A 24061-nucleotide genomic window follows, 5' to 3' on the forward strand; every position below is an offset into this window, starting at 1 on the left:
TTGAAATTGTAAAGTAGTTTATTAAATAAGTGCAAGGTTTGAATTCAGCCATCATATACACGCACACCATCTCAAAAATACAATCAAGGGCACTTAACTCATCTTTGGAAAAAGCATGAAATCTCAATTCAAACCAGCATTACAAGTGCCTCCTTAATACTAATATTTGTACAAATAGTTATCCAAACTGTATGATTTACTGGTTTAGGGAAATAAATGGAAATCTTAGTTTAGGACTGAATACAAGAGATTTGCGATCAGTAATGCAATATTGTGCAAATTGCTTTCTGATCCCTGGTGTTACAGGGCAAGTCGAATGCTTGCTCTTTAAGTGCTTGATTACTTGCTGTAGATATAACAGGTATGCCTTTTCCTTGGTTTAACCCAAGTCTTCAAGCATCGCTAATTAAACTTATTCACTAATGCACATCAAAACTTAGGTGCCTTATGCCAATCATACACTAAATATTATGCCAGTGAAAAGAAGCCTAGTTGTTTTGTTTAAACTTCAGACAATTTGCATTGCTTTAACATTCCACCCAGAATTTTGTTTGCACTTTGACCATATAATTATCAAGTAAAGCCTTTTACAACACTTGAAAAAAAATTAACACAAGTGTAAAACATCAAAAAAGAAACAATTTCACCCTTGAATATAAAGACAAGATATTCTGATAGTTTTATACAACAGTGCAGGATGCTATATTAAGTGGTTAGGTTTAGTGTACAACTGATCATTTAGCCAACACTCGATAGACAAAAATATGGAGGTATTTTGATAGCCAAATGGCAGATTAACAAGGATGGTCGATACTGCTGCCATTGTAGTTATATTTTGTAAGCAATGAACAGCCACTTTGAGTGACAAATCTTTCTCACGTTCAGCTGGGAAGAAGAATGCACAAGAGCAGAGATCCAGCGGGTTTGATGACTTTAAGTGGGGACCCCAAGTCCTTCAGTGCAATTATTTAATATGTCATTTGAAAGTAATCTCTATTTCATTCTATTGAAATCAGGTTTTATACATAAATTTCTGAACCTGCTGTAATATCTCAAGCTTAATAACACAACATTTCCATCTTTTAAAAAATATTGTATGATGCATATTGGAAATAAACTTGATAATACTAAGTAAATTACTTATCCACAATCCCCTAACAAAGAATCAAAGGATAGGCAAGCTAGCCAATTGGTGGCAATATGACTTAAAAATACAAAATCTTTCAATTTTTAAGGATGCAAGAGAAATAGACACAATCAAGAAATTGAGAAATCTTGTAGCCTAGAAACAGTGGAGACCATATTAATGATCTGTGGTTGATAATAAAAACAAAATCAGCTGGGGTAGAACAGAAATAGTACCATTCTGCCCCAAGATTAGAACAGAGTATTTAATACTGGGGAACGTTTCAAACTAAAGATATGTTCATTCCAATTCAGGTGAATTTATTCCATTCACACCAGTCGGAACCCAAAAATGCTGGAAGGAAATCCTGTATCATTCTTCAGCATGAAATAGTTTGTTCCATTCCAAGACAAGGAATGGCAAAGGCAACAAATCAAATTTTGAATAGATTTTTAAAAAATCAGTTATCTGCCTCCTGAGCAGCAAAATGAAGATCCTACCACTGTGCAGCAGAATTCACTTTAATTTTCTGCCGTCTATAACTTGTACTTTTACAATGAAGCTTGTGCAGGATTTATATGCAAACTGAACTACCAACACAAGGCAATGCCATGGTGTTCAAAAGCAGGAACTTCACTGGAACAGAAACACAGTACTCAGCAAAGAGGAGGCTGCAGCTGCTGGTTTGCAGGTAACAGTTCATGCAAAGAGATCAGGAGCCCAACTGTCTGATTTGGGTCATATTTCACTTGAGCAATTATATGCACACATTCCTTTAACTTAAAGACAATAGTTCTCACAAATAAATAGCTGCTGCAACAAAACTAAAAGTATTAAAACTTCATTACTTTTTTTTTAAAGACATGAAAAGCACATTTTTGATAGAATGAAGGAGGAGATTGTGTAGGAAGGAAAACAAAAATTCCTCAATTTAGTCCTGGCCCCACAGAGAAGGAAGATGGCATATCACAACGACAACTGACAAACAGATCTCATAAGATTTTACGCAATAGCTTGGGTGCAGCAGAACCATGATGGAACATCAGTCTAGGGTCAAATCGGTACCTAAAATACAAAATAAAATCTTGTTAAATTGAATAATGATCCAACATAAAAATACTATTAACATGAGCACAACAGGCACTACAATCACGACCTGTCTGAACTGAAGGCCCTGTAACTCTCAACTTAGCCAAAGATGGCAGACATGTCAAGTTACACAACTCTGTGTACAAATGTGGCAGTACCAGCTATTCTGATCTGTCAAAATTACAATATTTCAAATAGCTGGGAATTGCCACATGTACTGAAAAAAGGCAGACGAGCTGGACAGAAGTGAAATTTATGAAGGATTTTTACTTTAATGTACTGTAGATGAGGCACATATACAAGTTTAAATCCATAATGCAAAGGAAAAATCATTAATATTTACAACACAAGCCACAATAGAACCATAACAGAATAGTTTCATTGAGTACTACAAGGTTGAATTTTAAAAAAAATACAAGCTAGATAGAAAATGGCAAAAAACTAAGGAGTTTTTTTCTTGGAAAATGGAATAAATGGAACCCATGTCCATTTATTATGAGCATGGAAAGCCATCTTGTAGATGCTTGGTGGATCTGCATCACACCAGTCAACTGCACTCTCTGCAATAGACTCACTGGTAGGTCAAAAATACATAGAGGGAAACTACTTGAACAACTAGGGCAAACTTCTATAGGTGTGTGGTGGAAAGTGTACTGACTGGCTCTTTGGAGTGATGGAGCATCTGAGGCAACTTTATAGAGCTGTAGAAGATAGAGCCACAAAGAATGGACAGCCAACACATTTTTTCCAGGGTGGCAATAGGTAATAGCAGGAGGACAACATTTAAGGTGAGTACAGCGAAGTTTAGGGGAGATGTCAGAGGACAACAGAAATAGGCTGTGAAGAAGTGAAGGGCTAGATGAATCATGGACTAGTTTTACATAGAGTAGGAAATTTGTGGAATGCTCTGCCACAGACTGTGGTGGAGGCCAAGTCCGCGGGTATATTTAAGGCAGAAGTTGATGTTTCCTGATCGGTCAGGGTGTCAACGGATACAGCAAGAAGGCACATCTATGGGGTTGAGTGGGATCCAGGATCAGCCATGATGGAATGGTGTAGCAAACTCGATAGGCAGAATGGCCCATTTCTACTCCATGTCTTATGGAACTACACAATGGCCTGCAGGGCCCATATTCTGTTGTACTGTCCTATTTTTTTTTTTTTTTTTTAATATAACAACCATTGATCATTTTGCCTCAAACCCTGAAACAAAGTCCTCTTCCAAGTTAAGATGCAGGTGCTAAAAAAAAAAAAATATATATATTTTCCACTCCTGTTGCATCGAGACACCTGTCTGAATGCCCAAGACTTGGATCCAGAAAACAGGCAAGAGCAGCTATTCACAAACATTGGCTACTTATATTGATTGCTGTTATACTGAGATAGAGCGAGGGACTGCAGGAAGTCACTACTTTCTCTCATTTGTAACTGTTTAAGCAGCACGTCGATAGCAATGGAAATACTGTATTAGCATTTACCAGTGCTGCACAAACAATGTTTCCTTACCTTGGGTCATATACCCCAGGGGTATGACATGTTGATCCAGAACAAGACTGTAACATCATCAGACGATGGTTCATCTTCTCAAGGATTTCTTGATCTATAGTCTTTGCTATATTATTGATCTGGTGTGGGTCAGAGGTTAGATTATAGACTTCCACAAAGACCTAAGCACAAAAGGAAGAAACCTCAGGTGAAGGAAATTGGTTTGCTTTTCTGTGCAATGATGTGCAGGCAGCACCTTCATTAATTGTGCATGGTAAATATCACTGCCTTAATTTTTTTAATACATATTTCATCATTAATTAGGTATTGAAAATTTTAACCCCGTGTCAGATTTTTGAAAGTCAGAAAGAAACTTCACTTGCTGCTGACAATAAATTGCAACTCTGAAAAAGGAAGAAAATAATTGCCTAAAGTAATCCCAGAATTTACTCAGTTACGTCTGTGAATATACATCATGTCCACATCCACCCTGAATCTTGTCCTGTCACCTTGCATAGGAAATTCCTGCGGATTAATCAAAGACAGGACAGAGGGGGCCAACATCCAACAAATAAGTTTTCTATCAAAAAGCATATCTAGCCAGGTTCATCTGAAAAGCAACCGAATTTAGACTTCACCTGCACTACAAAAGTTGCCATTAGGCCAATTCCAGTTTCAAAATCACTGCTATTTAATCATTACAAGGCCTGCTACATTAAAAGGTTAGATTTCGTGGCACCTTATCCATTCAGTTCTACTTCTCTTCCCACCACTGCAAGTAGACAATGAGACCAAAAAATCTATCAATAACTGAGAACCTACCAAAGAAAAAATGGCTTTTTCATTACAGGAAATCAAATCATAAAGACTGTCCACATTTCTAATCAGATGCAAGCATTCCAATTAGTCAGATGTAGGCAACACAGCCCCTCGAACCTGTAGTTCATCATTAAGACAATGGCTGCTCCCATTACAACTTCTTCCTACATATCCCAATAATCTTTGAATCCCTTGCTTATTACAAATATCACCCTCTGCTTTAACAGTAAACAGACCCCATTTTTACAGTTCTTTGAAGGGTTCTAATGGCTCTACCTACAGGACTACAAAAAAAATGCAAAACATAGCCGAGTATGGAAATACCAATGCTCTCAAACAGAAAATCCTACAAAAACAGCAGCAGATACAGCCCAGTGCATCACGGGTAAAATCCTCTGCACCCCCGAGTACATCTTCATGAAGTGCTGCTGTAGGAAAGCAGCATCCATGAGAGACCCCCCCCCCACATGGTAGGGCATGCTCTCTTCCCAGTGCTGCCATCAGGAAGATGATACAGGAGCCTCAGGATCCACAACACCAGGTTTAGGAGGGTATTACCCCTTAACCATCAGAATCTTGAACCAACGGGGATAACCTCACTCAACTTCACTTGTCCCATCATTGAAATGTTCCCGCAACCCATGGACTCTTCATCACATGTTCTCAATATTTATTGCTTATTTATCATCTCTATTTTTGCATTTGTAGTTGTTGTATTTTGCACATTGGTTAAACGCCCAGGTTGGTGTGGTCTTTCATTGATTTTATGAGCGTTTTTGTTCTATTATGGATTTTCAGCCTCCAAGAAAATAAATCTCAGGGTTGCATATGGTGACATACATGTACCTTGATAATAAATTTACATTGAATTTTAATCTCAGTGCAGGTACAGTTACAATTCAAACTCAGTTCTTACTGAAAAATTTCCCAAAGGTTCATCAAGACGAATGATTTAAAGTTAGCCTACAAACACAAATTGGGTAGAACCCTCATCTTCAGAAGTTGGTCTTATCTTCCAATGAAACTGCCCCAATTACATTAAAATGTCACCATAACGACAGACCATTTAAATCAGTTATTAGTATCACTGTTGCATGACTAAAGAAACTCCAAATGGCTCAAACAGTTTAACGGAGACAACAGTGCAGAGAAAAGATCATTTTAATTAAATACACAACATCCCCCCCCCCAAAAAAAAAAGGACAATGGAATTGTACCTCAACTGCACTCACCTCACTATCATCAAATTCACAGTACTGCAGGTCAGCTGAGGTGGCAATAGTTCTCACACATGCATAGGTGTTGTTATATGCATCTTCACATACACAATCAGGGAAGCAGCTCTACAGGAAAAGGTTAGATACAACAAGTGGAGTTCACATATTTATTATCATACAATGCAGCCATTTGGACCATGGCTCTATGCTCACCCCCAGAGTAATCCCTTTAGTTCCATTCCCCTTTCCTTATTTTCAAGTGGCCCTGCAATTTAATTTCTCATTCCCCCCCTTTTAAAAAACATAACTCCCCTTTAACATATTGCCACTCATCAACACCAAGGAACATTTTACAGCAGATGATGCAAGTGTACAAACAACTTGACTTTCTTACCACAATTAACCCTTTTACTTTTCGCCTGCCCATTAGTTCCCCTGGGCCCCCTCCTCCTGCCCTTTCTTCAACGGTCCACTCTCCTTTCAGATTCTTTCTCCAGCGCTTTACCTTTCCCATCCACCTGGCTTCACCTATCACCTTCCAGTTAGCCTCCTTCCCTTCCCCCCATTATTTTTATTCTGGCATCTTCCCCCTTCCTTCTCAGTCCTGAAGAAGGGTCTTGGCCTGAAACATTGACTGTTTTGTCACTTCCACAGCTGCTGCCTGACCTGTTGAGTTCCTCCAGCATTTTGTGTGTGTTACCTCAACTAAATGCTTGGTGGAAGCTATGACAACCTTTGAAAGGATTCTAGGGCCTTTTACAACCCCAGGACAACTGAAGTTTCACACACACTCACACTCCAAACTTACTTAGGAAGTTCCCTCAATTTTGTTAAAGCCTGCATTTATTTATGTTACAATTGCCTTTAAATAGCAGCATGCAATTGTTTTACAGCATCAGAAATAAAACTTACTGTCACCCCAGGCCCTAATGAAGGACAGGTAGGATCACTTTTATTCCGTCCCTCTCCTTGATACTCTACAAGGAGGTCAGTCCTCCAGGTCACATTTTTTGCTGCATCATTCTGATGAAAGAACAACAACTAGTCACAAAGTGAGTTTCAGATATATTGTAAAGCATCCTTAAATATGCACATTAACCCCTCAAAATGATTGTGTATTTATTTAGTGGTACGTTGCAAAGTAGGCTCTTTGCCCCAGTAACCCATAAACCTGATTTACCTCAACCTAATCACGGGACAATTTATAATGACCAATTAACCTACCTGGCACATCTTCAGATTTTGGGAAGAAACCAGGGCACTTGGGGAAAATCCACGCATCCCACAGGGAGGACATACAGTGATTCCCAACATTACGGTGCCAAAATTGAACACTAGAACGCCTTGAGCTGTAATAACTGCTATGCTTCCAACGTACCCAAATTATGTTTAATGATTATCCAGTTTTTTCATCATAAAATCTAACTTCTTTGTCATAGATTTGTAGCCAAAATAAAGCTCGAGGTAGATTGTGTTAACTGATGATGAAATTAGTTATCTCAGAGTTACCTTTTTTATATCAGGATTGGAAATACTGAAAAATGTTGCTACACAGACCTAATCAGCCAATTACAAACCTACCAGCAGAGGCAGGAGAGACATGCCATCCATTCTCGTCTTGTTAATGTCATAGCCAGCAATATCCAAGATTGTGGGAGCCAAATCAATGTTTGCTACAAGCAGCTGGAGAAGGAAGAAAAAAAATCTCAATTTAGACTTTACTAGAGTCTTTCCAATTATTTAAAAGATTGAAGATGGTGCCAAAAATGAGAACTGGTTGCCAAATTCAGAGATTTATCAGTAGCACAGAAAAAAAAAATCAGAAAGAGATTCATTTCAATCCAATTGGAATAGATCTCACTCTCCTCACAATATATTCAATTGACTTTATTTCAGTGGTTGATCAATTTTAGGAGAAAGCAACTGTTACAGTTTTAAAAAGAGATTGTCATCCAAATCAATATGCATGGGGAATAGATTCAATTTATGAAGGAATTGCAATTCACAGAATTAAGAATCTGAATTTCGAGAAGCATAAAAATGTGGAATGTGAATATAGGGCATAATAATATTGAAATCCAAAATAAAATTTAACTTATTTAAATGAATTTGATGAACACAATGCAGTAGGGAAATTCTAGGAAGCTTCTAAAGTACATTAGATGGCCAGCACAACATTGTGGGTGGAAGGACCTGTAATGTGCTGTAGATTTATGTTTCTACAGGATGCTATTATAATGCATTAAGTGTTTTTTGGTGTTTGCACGAGTGAACATATTTCCAAGTTCAAAAGAGAAAGTAGATTGTTGAAATATTGTGGGCCAGAATATGCAACCCTTGGCTATAACTGCTCATTTACTTCACAGCCCTGCTGGAAGCAAGTTGGATTGGAGTTGGCCACCAAACTTGTAGCTGCTTAGACCACAGGATGAACAACTCTGGTTTAATAACACCTTGGGAAAGGACAGTGTCTCAGGTCTGGCAGGGAACTCTGATGTAAAACCTTAAAAGGCAAGGAAAAGAATTCAGTGCTTCATGCTGCTTTCTGATTTGCATAATCCAGTCTTGCTTTCCAAGACAATACTTTTGTGGTTGCGCAAAACTAGAGATTGCATTTCCTAAAAAGCAAAAGGTCATCAGTTTGTATCAAATTTTAGCACTTCAAACAAGGGAGAAGATGAGCAAGCAGAAAATCAGTTCTTGAAACTGGTTTATTTAATGGACTGATGGCTTCAAACAGAATTTAAGAACACAAGACCACAAGATATAGGAACAGAATTAGACCATTTGGCTATCGAGTCTGCTCCATCATTCAGTCACGGCTAATCCTTTTTTTTACCCCTTCTCAACCCCATTTCCTGGCCTTCTTCCCATAACCTTTGATGCTGTGTCCAATTAAGAACTTATCAACCTCTGCCTTAAATAGACCCAACGACCTGGCCTCCACTACTGCCAGTGGTAACAAACTCCACAAATTCTCCACCCTCTGGCTAAAGAAATTTCTCTGTATCCTGTTTTAAATGGACACCCCTCTATCCTGAGGCTGTGCCCTCTTTTCCTAGACACCCCCACAATGGGAAACATCCTTTCCACATCTGCTCTGTCCAGGCCTTTCAACATTTGAAAAGTTTCAGTGAGATCCCCCTTCATCCTTCTAAGTTCCAGAGGGTATAGACCCAGAGCCATCAAACGTTCCCTGAAAGATAACCCTTTCATTCCCAGAATCATCCTTGTGAACTGCCTCTGGACCCTCTCCAATGCCAACACATCTTTTCTAAAATGAGGGGCCCAAAACTGTTCACAATACTCAAGGAGAGACCTCACCAGTGCTTTATAAAGCCTCAGCATAACATTCCTGCATTTGTATTCAAGTTCTCTTGAAATGAATGCCAACACTGCATTTGCCCTCTTCACCACTGACTCAACCTGCAAGTTAACTTTTAGGGTATTCTCTGCACAAGGACTCAAGTCCCTTTACATCAGATTATTGGATTTTTGCCCTGTTTAGAAAATAGTCTGCACACTTATTTCTATTACCAAAGTTCATGACCATGCATTTTCCAACACTGCATTTCATTTGCCACTTTCCTGACCATTATCCTAATCTGTCCAAGTCCTTCTGCAGCCTACCTGTTTCCTCAACAGAACCTGCCCTTCCACCAATCTTATCATCTGAAAACTTGGCAACAAAGCTATCTATTCCATCATCTAAATCATTGATATACAGCACAAAAAGCACTCCCAAGACCAACCCCCTGCAGAACACTATTAGTCACTGGTAGCCAACCAAAAAAGGATCCTTTTATTCCTACTTGCTGCCTCCTACCAATCAGCCAATGCTCTAACCAAAGTAACTTTCCTGTAACACCATGGGCTCTTAACTCGGTAAACAGCCTCACGTACGGCACCTTATCAAAGGCCTTCTGAAAATCCAAATATACAACATCCACTACATTCCCTTTATCTATCCTATTTGCAAGCTCCTCAAAGAATTCCAACTGGTTCATCAGGCAAGATTTTCCCTTAAGGAAACCATGCCGACTGTCCTATCTTGACCCGAGTCACCAAGTGCTCCATAACCACATCGTTAACAACTGACTCCAACATCTTCCCAACCACCGAGGTTAGGCTAACTGGTCTATAATTTCCTTTCTGCTGCTTTCCTCCTTTCTTAAAGAGTGGAGTGACATTTGCAATATTCCAGTCCTCTAGCACCATACCAGTGTTCAATTATTTTTGAAAGATCACTGTTAATGCCTCCACATTTGCAACTGCTACCTATTTCAGAACCCTAGGGTGCAGTTCATCTGGTCCGAGTGACTTATGTACCCTTAGGTCTTTCAGCTTTTTGAGCTTCTTCTCCCTAGTAATAGTAACTGCACTCACTTCTCTTTCCTCACACAGTACAACATCTGGCACACTCCTACTGTCTTCCACAGTGAAGACTGATGCAAGATACTCAATTCAGTTCATCTGCCACCTTCTTGTTCCCTGTTACTATTTCTCTGGCCTTATTTTCTAGCAGTCCTATATCCACTCATTTCTTTTAAAAACCTACTTGGATAGTAAAAGCTGCTTCACTTTGATATTGTCTGCTAGCTTGCTTTCATATTTCATCTTTTCCCTTCTAATGATTCTTTTAGTTGCTCTCTAGGTTTTTAAAAAGCTTCCCAATCCTTTATCTTCCAGCTAATTTTTGCTTTGTTGTATGCCCCCTCTTTTGTTTTTACATTAGCTTTGACTTCCCTTGTCAGCACAGTTATACTATTTTGTCGTTTGAGCATTTCTTAGTTTTTGAAATACATCTGTCCTGCACCTTCCTCATTTTTACCCAGAAACTCAAGCCGTTGCTGCTCTGTTGTCATCTCTGCCAGAAGTTCCATCCAATTTACTTTGGCCACCTCCTCTCTCATACCATTGTAATTGCCTTTACTCCACTGAAATACTGCTATTTTAGACCTTACTTTCCTTTAACAGCCGACTTTCTGTAGAGCTGTGCATGATTTATGTAAAGAGGTTGATCAATTCCCTTCTAGTCAATAAACATCCTGTAATTTTATCTGTTTGTTGGACAGAAAATCACTTCGGAGATTCAATATTACAAAAGGAGGGGGCAAGAAGTGACTTGTTTTATTTTAGGGTGGAGACAGCAAATGTGCAGGGAATCAAACTGAAGAGAAAGGGTTTTTCCAGAGAGGAAAATCAACAATGTTGGTTGGGTACATTATCCAGAGAACACTTTTTTTTGGGCACTGATTGGAGAAGGGCAGAGAGGTGGAGAGATGGAGGCAGCTCAAGAAACCTATTATTTGGATACAAAATAATGTATTAATATGTAAAAGTGATTCTTGAAACTCGTTTACTCAACATACAAAGAAGCTGCAAATAATTACTTTCAGAAAATCTGTTGATACTTGCACCTGATGAGCAGCTGAATGTGATGGCGGACAGCAACAATTTTTGCCTCAGGCTATTCTATCTCCATAAGATTGCTCTTTAAGAACACCCTACGTCTCTCACATAGAGTGCAGAAGGTACACAGGAACCATCTTCCAACTTAATTAAGCCAAAAATATTGTGCCAATATTGATCAAAAGGATGTTGTTCACTGAATTGGCCATATTTCTACAAGTGAAATTAGCTATGAAGTAAGCTATCCAACCAGCAGGAATTACAATCAAAAAATACTTCCTCTCTTCCTGTAATTTTAAATGAGTTAGGGCAGTGCTTCCTAGCCATACGTTTATATTCCCACAAGTATGCAATGGAAGAATGGAATTAAAATAAAATTCCATATCCTGTTTAAATCTAGCATACATTTTACTCTCATGTTTAATTCCCATATTCTTGAATAATAAAGGGAATGGGGATGTTAGCAACTGCTTGTGATGCTAAACAACCTTTTAGGGAACTCAGGGGCTGGGGGGGGGGGGGGTGGGCAGGCCTAAGGCAGCATCAGCACAGGAGGCAGTACAGCATGTATTAAGTCTAGTATGATATTGCCAGTGAGAGACTGAAACCAAAGTAAAACAAAAAAAAATTAAAAGATGAATGGTTGGTTGGACTGTCTTTCCCTACAAGTCAACGAGGTGGCTTCAAAGACTACATGCTGGTTCAGATGAGCATTTAAAAAAAATAAAATAAATCACGCTTACAAAATAATTGCTACCCTTGAATTCATAAAGCCACTTTGGCTTCTGAAACATCTTGGATGCATATAAACAGATTAAAATATTATGCCTGCATTCTTCTTTAGATAATTTTGAACACAAGTCTTGGACTGAAAATCAGCCTGCAGCACATACCTTATTACTAGTGTTAGATTTGATGTGAGGTCCTCGCACTAGTAATGGCACTTTGATATCAAACTCATACAGCTGTCGTTTGTCAATTGGCAAAGAAAATTGACCTGAAAAAACATTTAAAACAGTATATTACTATAGCAGATATAGTTTTATTTCTACCAGTAAATACTCTGAAATAAGACTGACTTTGCATCAGATCATCAACACCAATCATCTTTCATTTAGATGCTGAGTATTTACAGAACTTCTGCTTTTACTTTAATATTTCTGCTGGCCACAGCTTTTTCTTTGGAACAGAATAAAACGATGCTGCCTCAAGTCTTGTATTATTACATCAAGCAGTTTTGAGATGACTGCATTGATAAATGTCAAAAGGATGATTTATTTATTGACATACAGAGTGAGCAGACCCTTCCAGCCCTTCGAGCCACGCCGTCCAGCAATCTCCAATTTATTCCTAGCCTAATCACAGGCAATTTACAATGACCAATAAACCTACCACCAGTCGGTCTTTAGGCTGTGGGAGGATACCGGAGCACCCGGAGGAAACCAACGCAGTAACGGGGAGAACATACAAACTCCTTACAGGAAACAGCAGGAAAAGGTTGCAAATTCTCAGAAGTAACAGCAGAAGATTGCCGAAGGTGTGGCTGAGAAGACCGCTTGAACAATTTAAACCCCAGCTACAATGCAAAATTCTACCCATTTCAAACAGGAGCTGTATCTATATACTACTAAAATTCTCATGCTCTGTCTGATTGTGACCTCCAATTAGCACAAACAGTGCATTACAGCGGCACTTTTTTTTGGCTAAATCAAATAAAAATGAGCGAACTTACAGAAGGTTCAGGGTTATATATTCATATAAAATTGCTCATTCGCCAAAATAAACAGGCTCCCTTTTAACCCGAGATCTGATCGGCCATCATGGAAATCGGGACGCGACGGCCCGACGCATGCGCACGGCCAGCCTCAGCAGCGACACCTACCGGAGCAAAAGGGCTGGGCAGCTCTATTTCACGGGGTCACATTCTGCTAATCACCACCATCAGCATGTGCAGGATTGGGACAGATCTAACGGCCACCCATCAATAAGAGATAATTAAATCTTATTGTAATGATGTACTTCGAAACACCCGTAACACCCTTTGCTGCAGTCAAAGGACAGCAGTGACTATATCACATCCATTTAGGAGAGCACCAACCACATCATCAAGAATAATCAGCATCCTTTGGTGTTACTGCTTCGTATCTTCTATCCAGCATTAGGGTAAAAAAAAAAATGGTCAGCCTAATTATGCTGCGTGGAAAGGGAAGGGGGACATTATGGTCAAGAGGTGATGCCAAACGTCGTCAGGAAGCGGCAAGGAGACAGGGAGAACAAGAATCATATGAGGCCAGGGCCGCACGACTCCAGCATCAAAGAGTCAGGACAAAAAAAGATGAGAGAAGAAGAGACAGAGGAGGAGAGGCACGCATGTCTCCAGGATCAGAGACAAACAACAAACAGCAGAAGAGATGGGAGATGAAAGGGCTGTACCTCACCAGAATGACAACAAGAGGCACAAGGATGGCAGATAAACCAGAAATAATGCCATCAAAAGTGTCCTTTGTTAAATGAGGAGCAGCTATATTTGCTTTGCTATGCATCATTCTTCTTTAAAAAAAAACTGAGGTTTTCTACTTCAGTTTCCAAAGCAAAGCAATACCAATAGCATTCAGGAAAATTTAATGTTCATCCTGGTCACATCAGACTGCACCACCCTTCTCTCAAAGGGTGCCCGTTCATACAATTAAAATTTAATAGGTAGAAGAAAACTTCAAAAATCAAGAACGCAAACATGAGGAAATCTGCAGATGCTGGAATTTCAAGCAACACACATAAAAATTGCTGGTGAACGCAGCAGGGCCTCGGCCTGAAATGTCGACTGTACCTCTTCCTATAGATGCTGCCTGACCTGCTGCATTCACCAGCAACTTTTGTGTGTGTTGCTTTTCATAACCATGATCGTTCCTAGCATATTTTTTTTACAGAAATGGTTTGCCATTACCTTCTTTTGGGCAATGTCTTTACAAGACGGGTGACCCCAGCCATTATCAATACTCCTCAGAGATTGTCTGCCTGGCGTCAGAGGCTTCGCAGTAGTGAATTTAAAAACGCAAACATGAGGAAATCTGCAGATGCTGGATTTTCAAGCAACACGCATAAAAATGGCAGTATCTATAGGAAGTTCAGTCGACATTTCGGGCTGAGACCCTTCGTCAGGACTAACTGAAAGAAGAGATGGTAAGAGATTTGAAAGTGTGAGGGGGGAGGGATCCAAAATGATAGGAGGAGACAGGAGGGGGAGGGATAGAGCTAAGAGCTGGAAAGTTAATTGGTAAAAGGGTTACCAGGCTGGAGAAGGGAGAGGATTATGGGACGGGAGGCCTGGGGGAAAGAAAAGGGGAGAGGAGCATCAAAGGAATATGGAGAGCAGGCAAGTTATTGTGAGAGGGACAGAGAAAAAAAAAAAAAGAGAAAAAGGGAAAAATAATAAATAAGGGATGGGGTAAGAAGGGGAGGAGGGGCATTAATGGAAGTTAGAGAAATCAACGTTCATGCCATCAGGTTGGAGGCTACCCTGACGGAATATAAGGTGTTGTTCCTCCAACCTGAGTGTGGCTTCATCTTGACAGTAGAGGCGGCTGTGGATTGACACATCAGAATGGGAATAGGACATGGAATTAAAATGTGTGGCCACTCCCATTCTGATATGGCAATCCATGGCCACCTCTACTGTCAAGATGAAGCCACACTCAAGGCTGATTTATACTTGTGCGTCAACTCGACGTCATAAGCTACGCGCATTGTGAGCATTTATACCTGTGCGTTGGTGTGTCTGCGTGGCTCTGCAATTCACGCATGCGCACACATCTGCCCACGCAAGGCTTCACGGTCATGGTAGTCTTTCTCGGGGTAAACAATTTTAAAGCAAGTGTCTTTTTTTGTAAAGGCGAAATGTGTCCTCCATGATTTTGGAGGTCTGTAAAGCTTTATGGAAAGCGTTGCAGCCAGAGTTCCTTCCCTGCCCTTCAGTCAGCCAATGGGAAGCTATTGCAGCGTAGGAGGAAATGCGATGCTACCAAGCGGACCAATCACAGTTCTTACAGTCTGCGTTGCTGCGACATGTAGTTACATTTTGGGAGAGGTGCGCGTCAGGCTATGGCATAGGGATCCACGTAAGCTCTGCATAGAGTTTGCGGTGACGCTGTACCTACGGCGTCGAGTTGACACATAAGTATAAATCAGCCTTCAGGTTGGAGAAACAGCACCTTATATTCCATCTGGGTAGCCTCCAACCTGATGGCATAAACATTGATTTCTCAAACTTCCATTAATGTCCCTCCTCCCCTTCTTACCCCATCCTTTATTTATTAATTTTTCTCTCTGTCCCTCTCACAGTAACTCCCTGCCTGCTCTCCATCTTCCTCTGATGCTCCCCTCCCACTTCCTTTCTCCCCAGGCCTCCCGTCCCACAATCCTCTCCCTTCTCCAGCTCTGTATCCCTCTTGCCAACCAACTTTCCAGCTCTTAGCTTCACCTCTCCCCCTCCTGTCTTCTCCTATCATTTCGGATCTCCCCCTCCCCCTTTCAAATTTCTTACTATCTCTTCTTTCAGTTAGTCCTAACGAAGGGTCTTGGCCCAAAATGTCGACTGTACTTCTTCCCGTAGATGCTGCCAGGCCTGCTGCATTCACCAGCATTTTGCGTGTGTTGCTTTAAAAATCAAGGGAACTTTAGAAAAATAGAGGGCTATGGGTAACTCTAGGTAATTTCTAAAGTACATGTTCGGCACAGCGTTGTGGGCCGAAGGGCCAGTATTGCGCTGTAGGTTTTCTGTCATGCAAAACAAAGAATTCCTTATTGATATCAAACCAAAATCTAAACATTAATTGTATAAGTATTTACTGAACTGTATTTTCCATACCTTCCATCTCAAAGCACATTGATAAACTTTTGTATCAGTCTTTCATGCAACCATTCAAGGTACAAAGTGGTACATGTTCCATTTATAATCCCACTACACAAGAGGGCTCCTAACTGAACATATCTGGCTAGCTCAAATAAAGTTCAAACCTTGTCATAGCATAAAGTTCCTAGTGTTTACCTGTATGGTAGCCATTATCTGATGTAAAGAAAATATAGGTGTTTTCTAGCTCTTTGATTGCATCCAGTTTCTTCACTACTTTTTCCACAAGGTCATCCACTGATAATAATGTTTGCCATCTAAGGGGAAAAATAAAAAAAAACACTTAGGATTAAGAATTCATCCTTTGCAATTCTTTAAAAAGTAAAGCGACAGGAAGAACTGTACCTTTTCCGAAAAGCATTATCCAGAAATTGAATGGAAGAGTTGGACATGGGTGTCTTTGCTTGCCTGATTAGCCAATGTTTATCCTTTGAAGAGTTCAAAAGGATGGTTAATTAAGACATGACCACATTGAAGTACATGGAATAGATACACCAGTATTTTAAATGTATTTATATGCAAACTACAAATTGAAAACTGTACTTTCCCCATCTACCATAATACGACATTATGAATGTATACTCAAGCTTTTACAAGAGCATCCAAAGATAATGATTTAACTAACTCCATGAAAACCCATCCAGCAAAGCTAAATTAGTTGTCTTTAAGTCATACTACTCATGTTACAAAGCATATTGCAATATCAATACAAGTGATTACAGCCCAAACCAGAAACTAGTCTTAATAGTTAACTTATGCAAAATATTATTCAAAATTACCTTAGTTCCCAATTTACTGCACAAATAAAATCACTTCAATTTTTTTTTACCTTTCCATGTATATTAAAGTTATTGTTCCTTGGTGCTTTCACATTCATAAAACTCTTTTCATATTGTGGGGCAGGAGTCCAAGGGGAGTGTGGGGCTGGAGTTGAGATCATCATGAAGAAAGGCACATACTTGGGTCTGTATTCCAAGAATTCCAATGAAATATTTGTCTACCAAACAAAAAGTGTAGCAATTATAAATGTGCCATCAAGTTCAAGTGATGATTTTAAGATCACAGTATATAAATAGAGGGCAACTTGTAATAAAAATACCACATAATGCACATTCATCCCACTGGACCGGGAACAAACAAATTATTTTAGTCCAAAACAACACACTCTCACAAAATGGTGGAGGAACTCAGCAGGTCAGGCAGCATCTATGGAAATGAATAAACAGTCTACATTTTGGGCCAAGATCCTTCTTCAGGACTGAGAAGGTGGGGAGAGGAGAAGGCAGCTAACTGGAAGGTGATAGGTGAAGCCTGGTGGGTGGGCAAGTTTAAGGGCTGGAGAAAGGATTCTGATAGGAGAGGAGAGTGGACCATACGAGAAAAGAAAGCAGGAGGGGACCCAGGGGTAGTGTTAGCCCAAATCTCTCCATGTTAAATGATCTTAAATATTACTGATTCTGTGCACTAATTTACTATCACAGTTGAGCTTAGCTCATTGAAGAAACCTGGACTTCCAATTCATCCCTGAACAATAATCATTGCTATTCTTGAACAATTGTGTGTTCCACCTCTTTGTTGATTGTAACGAAGGCACATTAGATGCAAAGCAGCAAGGTGAAAGGAGGGCAGGATGGTGCATGTGATCCAATACCTTAAAACTTTAAGTACAACTTTAAAGCATTGAAAGTAAATATACGCAATTGGAAAATATTAAAGTATAAAAATCTAATTTACAGCATTTATGCCAGTCAACAACTAAACCTCTAGCCGTGACAATAGGTTTAAAGTCTACTCTAAGATTCAGCAGAATTAGGTTGTTATCTTAGAATATCACAAATGGAATATTGCATGGTCAATGCTACATCCTTTCCAAGGAGGTATGAAAAATCTCCAAGCTAGCTAGACAATTTATTGCAATTGTCGGTACTCTACAAGGTTTAAACGAGTCGCAGGCATGCTACATTACAATAGTTCTTCATTTGGATTCAAAGCACATTGGAACAAAAAAAGAAAAGTGAGAAAACCTTGAATATTACAGTACTTGTTTCCTTTTAACTAGGCAGAGATTGGATGTAGGGAAGTACTTCTCCAAACAAATAAATTTTACTGGCTGCTCAAGAATGGATCAGAAGATTGAATGTTACCAACATTCCATATGACAGCAGTTCACCCAAGCAGCTGATAGGGATTAACATGTCTGCATGGTACTTGAACTCATCAGGAAACTCATGTGCTCTATTCATTATTGGTAAACAAGAAAAATTAAGTTACTTACTAGTAAATCAGTTAGATAATCTTTACTATAGTTCTGGCCATGATACTGTGGTTTTCCATTGACAGAAAGTGTGTAGTTGTAATATCTCGAATTCTTCACCTGTCAGAAAGGAGTAACCAGCCAGTTTTGGGATTATACTCAAGTACACACAAATGTCCCATTCCAAAATAAAATACTAACAGCACACAGAAATATGCCAGTGAACTTCTAATATTAAATGCAACACATTACATTTTCATTTCTTGTGAAATTTGTTATAGACCTTTCTCTTCCAATTTTACGTTATTTTTAACAGTATTCACACTTCTTTTAAACAAAATTTGGAATACACTCTAAAATCCATTAGATTTATCCCAATGATTAGTCTACAGTCCAATACAAATTACACAATTAAGTCATTATTTTGTAGACAATACAAACTCCTTAAAAAAAACCTACCAGAGCATGCCAGTAATCCCAACCTGGTGGAATGTGTTCAACCCCACCTGCAGGCTCTGATCCATACTGTGGAAGAAGCAATACACAATGTGTAACCAGACCCATTTTAATTCCATTTACAGTTAATACTGAAGCCAAATCATCTATCAGCTAAAAGTGGCAGGACATGAAGATGTCTGGAAAATACAAAGGTTACCCGGAACTCCAGCAACCACATCTGGAGTTGTCCGGCATTATATTGGATGTTATTTTGATCCAACTTCTCTAAAAGAGGACTGAAACATGCAGTGGCAGAGAGGGGGAAAAAAAGCATCACAGTGGAAGTGCAGATGGAGAGCTGAAATTTGAGAACATAGCGGATCCAGTTAATTGAGTAATCAGGGCAGCCACTTATCTGGGACAACTCCAAAAGACAAACCCAACTAAGAAAAGAGCCAGGATTCCCTTCATTTATTTAGTACACTTCCATATTTACTTGGGATAGGAAACTGTTGCTGAATAGTTTCTAGCTAGTGTCAGTACATGCAACTGTGTGCCCATCAGACAGTACATTGTGCTTAGATTAATCAGCTTTTAAATGGCATCAGTTGCATGTGTTATTGTTCAAAAAGCAGTGATTTTTGTCATTGATAGTTGGTGAGAAACAAGCAGTAAAACCATTTAGAACTGTCTTGCTCACTGCAGATCCAAGCACTCAGGCTTGGAAATGCCAGAAGTGAAAATGAAATTATTTCACTACAAAGTATTTGAAGGCATTGACAATTGCCTTGAAAGTTACAATGTTGAAGGCAGTGCATCATGGGCACTAGGTGTCCACACTGATTTTTTTTTTAAATATAATTTTTATTGAATTTTCAAAATGAATACATGAAAAGATAGTGTCTACCCTCCGCCCCCCCCCCCCATATATAGTCCTACCTAAAAAAGGAAAAAAAAAGAACTGCCTGGGTGTTGGAAGGTTTCCACATGCTCCATGGAGTTCAAAATAAATTTGGTATACTTATTTGTTACTTTCCCCAAGGGACCAAGATCTTTATCGGACCACTTAAATATCACACTGATTTTTTTCATTTACAAAAGAAAATGACAGCATACATTGGATGAATTCCTCCATCAATAACTATTAAGAACTAATACACATTTTAATAGTACTGTTGTAGTATTGGTGTTCTAATTTGTTCTGTATTTCATTTAAACAATAATTTGTTACTCAGTTTGTCCTTTTTAACAATTTCCATGAAACTTTGGCTAATTGGGGCAGCTGCTTAATTGGGCCAAAATGTACTGGGCCCAGTGTGACCCAATTAGCCAGAATCTACTGTAATCTGCAGCTAGTTGTTCAATGTAACAACAGACATTTGATTCTTTCCACTCTTGCCACACAACTACTTCATAAATGCTAACTTTTCAGTGCAATTGCTCTATTTTTGGACCTTCATCAAATCTCATCAAAACAAATGGAGACATGGCAAGGACAGCAAAAGAAACAAATGGTCCTCTGTAATTAAATGTCCTAAAGAAAAGCTAGAATTAGTATATTTAAAATGAAACAATATCAGATTATTTGTGAACATCCTTGTCATTGAGATAGTGTTGTATTTACAATAACACAATAGAAAAGCCACAAGCACACAAAGTGTTGGAAAATCCCAATTGCCAACAACCATTCATATAAAAAAAACCTAATCTTTCACTTTTAAAACTTTTACAAATCTCTGATCTGATTTTGGTGCACCCAAGTATTTTACTATTTCACTTTAGAACATAGAACAATTTAACACAGAAACAGGCCTTTGGCACACAAAGTGCACCGAACTAATTAATCAAATGCCCAACCAAACAAATTCTTTCTGTCTACACAATGTCCATATCCTTGCATTTCCAAGAACTTCATGTGCCTTCCTAGGGACACTGTCGTATTTGCCACCACCCAAAGCAGCACGTTCCAGACACCCACCACTCTTTGTCGTTGTGGCTATCCCTTGAGGTCGAGGATGATGGCCTTTGTTCTGAAGAAGTGGCCCACAGAGTGAAGACGCCTGTGTGTTTATTTGTTTAACGTTTACTTGATGTTGCACTCCAAGAAGCACACAATACTTCACAAATCAATCAACTGATTCCAATGGCATGGAAACCACGACGATTGGAGCTGATGGATTTGTTGCAGCATTCATCCGCCTTCACAGCCGTTGAGTTCAAAGTAACTTACCACTCTTTGTAAACAACGAAGGAAACTTGCCCTGCACACCTCTTTTGAATTTGCCCCCTTTCACCTTAAAGGTGAACTCTTTGCCACTAGACATTTCAATACTGGATTGAAATCAATCGGCTGTCTACTAATGCCTCCATTTATCAGTTTTATAAACATATATCAGATCTCATCTCAGCTGCTGCCCCTCTGGAAAAAAAAAACCCATGTTCATCCAACTGCTTCTTACAGCACATTTCCTTTAATTCAGTAGTATCCAGGTAAATCTCTCTGCGGCTTCTCCAAAGCTTCAACCTCCTTCGTATAACGAGAGGCCAGAACTGAACGGAGTACTTTTGATGCAGCCTAGCTGGAGTTTGATTACACTGCAATGTAACTTCCCTACTGTGGAACTTAATTCCTTAATTAATAAGTGCAAACATTCTAAATGCTTCTCTATCACCTTACCAACCCATGTACTCTCTTTTAGAGAGTGACAAATATCTTGGGATCCAAGTACCCCTCTGTACATCAATACTGTTAAGGGTCTTGCTGTCAACAGTGTACTGTCCCCTTACACTTGATCTTCCCGAGTGCAATACTTCACATTTGGCCAGGTTAACCTCCTGCCAAATTAGCATGTTCTACACTGATCTCCCTCTCCTTCACATTCTTCTCATTGGCAAATATTGATGAGAAGCAGTCAGTTAGGACCATTTAGAAAAGGGGTTCCCAAACTTCTTTTTAATGTCATGGACCAATGCCATTAAGCAAGGGCTCTGTGGACCCCAGGTTGAGGACACCTGCTTTAGAGCTTACTATTTTATAGTTGTCCCAAGCAGGACTACAGGAGGAATAGAAAGCTGCTAGTTTTGTTTTGAAACTTGCAAATTGCATTCAAAGTAATCCATGAAGTCTCAAATATAATACTATGATATTGAACACAAGAACAAAATAACATGCAAAGATAGCATTGTTTTGTGGAACTAATAAAATTGAAACCACACAAAAATTAACTTTACCTCATTCAAATATTTTCCCGCAAAAAATGTTCGATATCCACAATGATTATGGAGGATAGCTGGGAAGGTGTTTGGTTCTTGTGTTTTCTGCCATGCTTTACTACTGCAGTTCCCTTCAAGTGTATTATTAAATACACGATGATTGTGGGGATACTTCCCAGTCAAGATACTGGATCTGCTGGGACAGCACAGTGGGCTGGCCACATACTGCACAAATACAAGCAAAATGCATATTAAAACAAGAAAGTAGACTGACATTGTGCACGTTTCACCATCTTCAAGATTTCATTAATATCTATTTAAAAAGTTAGGCAAGTAAAAACCTCCCAATCATTGCACACATCTACGTGAAACATTGCTGTAGAAAAACAGCATCCAAAGATAGTCACCACCCAGGCTACGATATTTCCTTGCTGCTACCATCAGAATGAAGGTACAGGTGCTTCTCGACTCACACCACCAGCTTCAGGAACAGTTACTACCTCTCAACCATCAGGCTCTTGAACCCAGGCAGATAACTACACTTACTTAGGGACTCTTATCTTGTTATTTCATGCCTGTTATTTATTGCTATTTACTTATATCTGCATTTTCAGTTTGGTTACAGTTCCTGATATTCAGTTTACAGATCCTGTTTAGTTACTGTTCTACATATTTGTTAAATATGCCTGCAGAAAAATAATTGTACTCTGATAACAAATTTTACTTTGAACATTTAAAGTAATTACTTCATTTCTTTCAAATATTTTAATAAAACATTTCATTAAAAAATGAGATTAGCAAATTTTAAGCACTAATTTTACAATTAGACAGAACCACAAAACAAATACAATGATACAAATTCAGACAAGCATTGAAAACAGACGAGACTCCAAGACCGTTTCCTAAATTACCCTTTAATCCTAAAAAGAAAAGTAACTCACCACATTAGTAAAGGTTATTCCAAGATCTCCGATAAGTTTTCTGGTTTTCTTCAGTGGGGTCTAGAGAGGGAAATATTCGCATTAAAGTACACTGGATTTTACTTCCTGCATTGCACATTCTACATTAACGTGGATAGAGCCTTAAATTGGCCACTGAAGTCACAAGCAAAGGAAGGGACTTAAATATATGGTTGGCTGATTTAACTACGTAGTTAATGAAAACAAAAAAATGCTAAAAACTCTGAGCACGCTGGGCAGCATCAGCGGGACGAGAAACACAGCTAATGTTTCAGGTTAAAGACCCTTCATCGGAACCTGCAGAGTTTCCATTGTTCCCCCCCCCCCCCCAGATTTCCGGCATCTACGATTTTTATCTTTAATGGCATCTTTCACCCAGGCCTAACGTAGCAGGCCTAATCTTTGTGATAATATGACTAGGCCTGGCGATACTACGGACGTCCGTTTTGTTCACCAAAAAAAACCTCTGCTACTTTAAAGCAACCCACAGTCGCGTTCTCCCGTCAGCCGAGGCTTCGCTCGGACGCAGCCTCAGCCGCCGCCTCTGCCCTCCACTCACCATTCCGCCCAGCAGAACATCCTGATCGTCCGTCAGGATCAAAACTATGTTCGGTTTCTTCGAGCTGACCAGTGTAAATGAAACGTAGAAAAAGAGCAGAGTAGCTGCCGAATACGCCGTGGACAGTGCAGCCATCGCGCAATACACAGCCACTCCAGACAGATATCCTCTCACTTTAGATTCAGAGCTGCGCACTCTCCTTTCTTCAATGATTCACCAGTCACATGCACCTCCAAAACAGGAAAGACCCATCAGCTGATCGCAGCACCTGGCGAGACCTTTCAATGTGGGAGCCTTACTTATTTCCCGCAAGGGTTTTACTTCTAACCACACGCCAGAGGCTGCAATAGTTGAACACTGATACATTTGGTTGGTAATTTTGCTTACAAACTGCCGGTGGGGTCCGCACACTTGCGCTGGTGTTAACTAGTGAGAAAGTGCAACAATTGTTTCAACCCATTTGTTACCGAGGGATGTGAAGCAATGTTAAACCGCTATTCCAAAATGAGGAAGGATTTCCAATAAGCGTATGCAGCAACCGTTTGTCATCAAAAGATGACCCTGAGATAATACAAAGTAATTAT

General features: G+C 39.5%; 1 protein-coding gene across 1 annotated transcript; it reads right to left on the bottom strand.

Annotated features, from left to right (window-relative positions):
* Positions 1-23832, bottom strand: gnsa (glucosamine (N-acetyl)-6-sulfatase a). Its single transcript, XM_072267514.1, has 14 exons — positions 23478-23832; positions 22901-22960; positions 21978-22184; positions 18768-18833; positions 18330-18428; positions 16884-17051; positions 16400-16482; positions 16193-16311; positions 12042-12145; positions 7318-7419; positions 6649-6759; positions 5752-5862; positions 3722-3882; positions 1-2191 (listed from the first exon to the last, which is right to left on the bottom strand). Exons 1-14 carry the CDS (start codon positions 23610-23612, stop codon positions 2119-2121), a joined length of 1599 nt encoding a protein of 532 aa, XP_072123615.1. The 5' UTR covers positions 23613-23832; the 3' UTR covers positions 1-2118.
* Between the last annotated feature and the right edge of the window lie 229 nt (positions 23833-24061).

Source organism: Mobula birostris, chromosome 9, assembly GCF_030028105.1.
Source record: "Mobula birostris isolate sMobBir1 chromosome 9, sMobBir1.hap1, whole genome shotgun sequence".
Lineage (NCBI taxonomy): Eukaryota > Metazoa > Chordata > Chondrichthyes > Myliobatiformes > Myliobatidae > Mobula > Mobula birostris.